The sequence below is a fragment of the Echinops telfairi genome, unplaced genomic scaffold (genome assembly GCF_000313985.2).
Source record: "Echinops telfairi isolate 266 unplaced genomic scaffold, ASM31398v2 ScPeMD7_5;HRSCAF=22, whole genome shotgun sequence".
Lineage (NCBI taxonomy): Eukaryota > Metazoa > Chordata > Mammalia > Afrosoricida > Tenrecidae > Echinops > Echinops telfairi.
Window position 1 is genome coordinate 29,116,394 of NW_022103901.1, and position 3,007 is coordinate 29,119,400.

A 3,007-nucleotide genomic window follows, 5' to 3' on the forward strand; every position below is an offset into this window, starting at 1 on the left:
GGCCCGCCCCTACCCACAGGCATCCCAGCTGGGGTGCAGGGCAGCCAGCAGAGGGGGGCTGTGGTGGGTCACAGACAGGCCTCTGGCAGTGCTGGCAGGGTGCTTGCCAGACTGGGCCCCAGGAGGGGCTGCTGGGGCTTCAGACAGAGCAGAGCCCAGGGTGGGGAGACTCGCAGACCCCCACCCAGTTCCCATCAGCACCCCAAGTACCGACTGCCTGCATGGGCAGGCAGGTACCGGAGGGGCCGAAACACCAGATTTTTCAGAATAAAGACCCACAGCCTCGGGGCCAGGTGATCAATGTGGGTGGTACGTGGTGGGTCCTGGGAAGCCTTTGAATAAGACATTCGGGGGTGGACATGTAGGGGTGGAGGTGGGGAGCTCCAGACAGAGGGCAGGCAAGGCAAAAGCCCAGAGGCAGCTTGGGCAGGGCCTGGGCGGGGAGGGCTTCTCCCCACGCCGCAGCGGTGGGGGCCCCACACCAGGCGCGAAGGGCACCCCGGGGACGCCGCCCCCTGCCTCCAGGGCCTCCAGGAAGGGCCCAGACCCCAGCGGGCTTCTGAGTAAGCTGTGGAAGCCTGGGCCAGGTGGGGACCCTGGAAGCACAGTTGGGGGCGATGGAGGTTCTGAGGGCGGGATCCCCTGCTACCCGCCCCCCGCCCTGGGAGAGTACCCCGAGACCCAGAACCTCCAGCTGTCCTTGCTGGGCGTGAACTACCCGCTGGGCCCTGGTCTCTTCTCTTACCTGGGCTCCTCACTGGCGGCCGCACACATGCCCTTCCTGGCCTCTGCCGGCCCGCTGCTGCCCCCTCCCCCGGCCTTCGCCGCCCCACAGGCCCCTGAGCGCTCTGCCCTGGCCCCCCGCCTTTATTACCCGCTGCTCCTAGAGCACAGCCTGGGGCTGCGGACTGGCAGGGCAGCCCCCCCAAAACCTCCCACCCCCCCTAGAGCGTCCCCTGGCACTCTGGCTGCCGGGGTCCTGAAGGTGTCCATGACGGGGGCGGGGAGTCCCTGGGCCCACGGCCCCCCTAGGAATCCGGGGCGGGAAGGGGCACTGGGGCAGGCTTCTGAGGAGGCTGCGAAAAGGAAGCCCCCTCCAGGAGGCAGGCTGGAGTTCCAGAAGGTTCCAAGCATAGCCAAGTTTGGTTACCAGAGCAGGTAAGTGTCAGGGGCCCTGATTCTCAGCGGGGGCTGGGTGGGGGCACCCGATAAGCCACAGCAGAGGACCCCAGGCTCTGATCCCCAAGTTATTTCTATCCAGAGGTGGCAGGGGAGTAGGGTGGGGGCGGGCCTAACCTGGGAGCCTAGGTGGGCAGACTCCTGACAGGTACCACCTATCCTCCCCTCCAGCCTACCATCTGGCCCTGCCACTGTGCTCTGCACTGGGAACAAGCAGGCCTTCAGCTCAGAGAGCCCGGGCCCGCCAGCCCTCCTCGCCCAGCCGCCACAGAGGAACCTGGGCCCTGGCAGCCCCATGCGTGTGGGGGAGGACCTGACCCGGGTCCTGGGTGACTACGCCCGTGTGGAGCAGCGTCTAGGCCAGCTGGCACCCTCAGGGGATCTGGCCCCGCGCCCCCTGCGGGAGCAGCTGGGCAAAATCCGCCAAGAGTTGCTGCACATTCACCAGGCCCTGGAGCAAGCCGTGTGCCCGCCCGACACACCCCTTGACCTCTCTGTCAAGCGGTTGCCCGCCAAGGGGCCCGAAACACCCTCTGGAGCCTGGGGGCCACCTGATCCCGGCCCTGCACTGGGTCAGGGGACCCCCGAGCCTCTGGGTGCACTGGGCCCCTCCACCCCTGAACCCTTCTCTGGCCAAATCACCAAGTGTGAGGCCGACTCCAGTGCCCCCCCACCAGGCCTGCCGCTGCCAGCCCCTGAGGATGGCATGCCCTGTGGTGGCTGGGGCAGCCGAGGCAGTGGGGCAATTGGGTCCCAGAACCCTGAGTCTGTCCCCAGCCTGCAGGTTCCCCGGGGTGCAGAGCTCTGACCTGGCACTGATGTCCCCATCCCACGCCATCTCCCTCAGCCCTCAGTGCTGCCCCAGCTCTCCTGCTCCCCTGTCCCCACACCCTGGACTCGGCTGGTCCCAGCATGCACCTGGCCAGACCGACCTGCCAGCACCAGGGCCTGTCTGGGGGCTCGCAGGGAAGGGTCTGGGTCACGTTATTTATTGCTCACGGTCTTGGATGCTGAAATAGAAGGCACGCTCTTCACCCTCCTCTCACTCCTTCTTTCTTGCCCGTGGCTAGACAGGGGGCCCAGGTGGGCGTGGTCCCCGGTGACAAGGTCCCCGGGTGGGCATGGTCTGGGGTGGTGGGCCTCCAAGTGGTGGGGTATATGGGTGTCCGCCATAGTGAGTGGGCCCCCAGGTGGACATGGCCTCCGAGTGGTGGGGTCCTAGGGTAGTGGGATGTCTGGGTGGAGGGGCTTTCAGACTTGAGGTGGTCTCAGATACCACTGTCCCTGACCTCTGGGCACCCATTTCTGGACTCTGATCCCCTTGTGCAGGCCAGGGCCTCCAAGGGTGGGGTACAACATGGACACCAGTGTGGGGCAGAAGTGTTGCCTGAGAGCAGATAAGGGGCCGGGTCTACACAGTGGGGGGCTAGCAGGGACAGCTCCAGCACAAGCACACCCTAAATCAGAGTCCAGTAGAAGGCTGTCTCCTGGAGGAGAGTGATGCCCCCCACCCAGGCTGTCTCCTGGGGCAGAGTTGCCCCTCTCCTTCTACACACACACTGCCTGTCTCCTAGTCTCTCCCCTTACCCCTGGGCAGCATGGCTCTGCTGTCCCCGCCAGGCTGCATCTATGGTGGAAGCCAGCAGCCTTCACACCTGGCTGCCTGCAGCCCAGCCTGGCTGCCAAGCCAGTCCCACAGGCTGAGGGTGGGAGTGGGGGAGGAGTCCCGAGACCCTGGGGCACAGTTGGTCCCCCTGTCCCCAGGGAGCTGGCTACACCCACCGAGCCCACCAGGACTGGCCCTGGGGCCCTCTCCTGCCTTTACCCA

At 66.3% G+C, this 3,007-nt stretch overlaps 1 protein-coding gene across 1 annotated transcript in view; it reads left to right on the forward strand.

Moving 5' to 3' along the window:
- The window catches only part of PRR35 (proline rich 35), a 2,535-nt gene extending 322 nt beyond the window's left edge, over positions 1-2,213 (forward strand). Inside the window, exons 2-3 of the mRNA XM_045286016.1 lie at positions 366-1,158; positions 1,351-2,213. Coding sequence (XP_045141951.1) covers positions 366-1,158; positions 1,351-1,987 — 1,430 coding nt within the window. The 3' untranslated portion in view covers positions 1,988-2,213. The remainder of the gene's footprint in view (positions 1-365; positions 1,159-1,350) is intronic.
- The last annotated feature ends 794 nt before the right edge of the window (positions 2,214-3,007 follow it).